Source organism: Haplochromis burtoni, unplaced genomic scaffold (assembly GCF_018398535.1).
Source record: "Haplochromis burtoni strain Fernald_Lab_line unplaced genomic scaffold, NCSU_Asbu1 Contig_3691, whole genome shotgun sequence".
Lineage (NCBI taxonomy): Eukaryota > Metazoa > Chordata > Actinopteri > Cichliformes > Cichlidae > Haplochromis > Haplochromis burtoni.
In genome coordinates, this window is record NW_024586052.1 from 4,651 (window position 1) to 6,069 (window position 1,419).

The 1,419-nt window shown below is 52.6% G+C and overlaps 1 protein-coding gene across 1 annotated transcript in view; it reads right to left on the reverse strand.

Moving 5' to 3' along the window:
• LOC106632900 (WD repeat-containing protein 17) overlaps positions 1-1,405 on the reverse strand; it is a gene marked incomplete at both ends in the record, with an annotated part of 3,487 nt that extends 2,082 nt beyond the window's left edge. The window contains 5 exon segments of the mRNA XM_014331610.1: positions 24-112; positions 196-328; positions 640-704; positions 817-972; positions 1,280-1,405. Coding sequence (XP_014187096.1) covers positions 24-112; positions 196-328; positions 640-704; positions 817-972; positions 1,280-1,405 — 569 coding nt within the window.
• Between the last annotated feature and the right edge of the window lie 14 nt (positions 1,406-1,419).

Sequence of the window (1,419 nt, forward strand, 5' to 3'; positions counted from 1 at the left end):
GTGTGTGTGTGTGTGCGTGCTACCTCTGGTACTGCTGCCTGTTGTCCACGTCATTAGTCGTGTGGTTGGCTGCAGAGCTTTGAGGTGCACGTATGTTCCCCTCACACGCTCCCTAAAGACATTCATGGTTAGGATGTTGTCACCTGTGCGTCCCTCGTCACAGGTGATGCGTCCGTGTTGGTGCGATCTTTGTACCTGTGCTATCAGTAAGGCCTCCAGCAGCTGTCCTCTCCCACTGAAGAACGTCACCAGTTTTTTGATGTCTCCCGTGGCGACGCAGTACGGGATGGCGTCGTCATTATCCTCGGCCATCAGCTGGTCCGCTCTCCTGCCACAAGCACAGGCTGATATGAAGCGTGTGGAGCAGCAGGAATGTGAGACTCAGGTGATGATGACGATAAACCTTATAAACCGTTTCTTTATCGTGAGCTTTGTGGACTCGCTGCTCTGCGTTTGCAGCCTAACACTTAAACACGTCATGGACGCACGATCGCCTTAAACCTTACAAACAGTCATCTGTGCTGCCGATGGGCCCGACCTCAGCGCACTCATGTTGAGTCAGAAAACATTAAGTGCAGCCTTTCGTGTCAGAAACGGGCGCGACGCTCGGTGGTTCTCTGGGTTGGTGCTCGGTGTTACCTCTGCATGAGCTTCTTCCAGTACTTCATGGAGACTCCCGGTGCCACAGACAACGCTTTCTCCCACTGAAACACACAAAACGCTCACATCACAGAGCCCTCGGTGCAGCGTCACTCAAACTCTCCTGCTTTTTGTTTTAGTCAAAGTTTCATTTGAACAGCGAGTTCACACACACACCTGTCCCAGCTCCACCATCAGCTCACAGTATCGTTGGGTCTGTCCCAGCCTCAGATGGATATCTGCGGCTTCCTTCAGCCGCTCCTCTTTGCTCGGCGCTCCGATTCCTCCTCCGAATTTGGACATCTTCACGATGGTCAGCTCCTGAGCTTCAGACTGGAAGACAAGAAAACAAAAGCTGAGGCTAGAAAATGATCATTAGAATTAGATGTAGAACAATAAGATCAGGCTCATACTGTTTCATACACCGAGGAGTAAACATGGGTTTTAGACGTGTTTTAAACGTGGACAGTGAAGGGGCCTCCCTGATGTGCTGGGGCAGATCGTTCCACAGATCAGCAGCAGCAATAGAGACGTGCTGCACGCCTGCAGCTGCAGGAGCATGAGGCAACAGGTGTGGCGCTGACTGTGCACGCTACGGTAACCGTCAGCTGTGACGGTGAAAGGACCAATCAGGACTCACGGTTTTAAACTTGAGCAGGTGCTTCATGTGCATCACTCCTTTGCTGTAGCTGGCTGGGAGCAGCGAGTCGTCCTGGCCGTTAATCACTGACACCAGGTCCCACAGGTTACTGCTGCCACCTGGAGGCTGGCGTGCACACA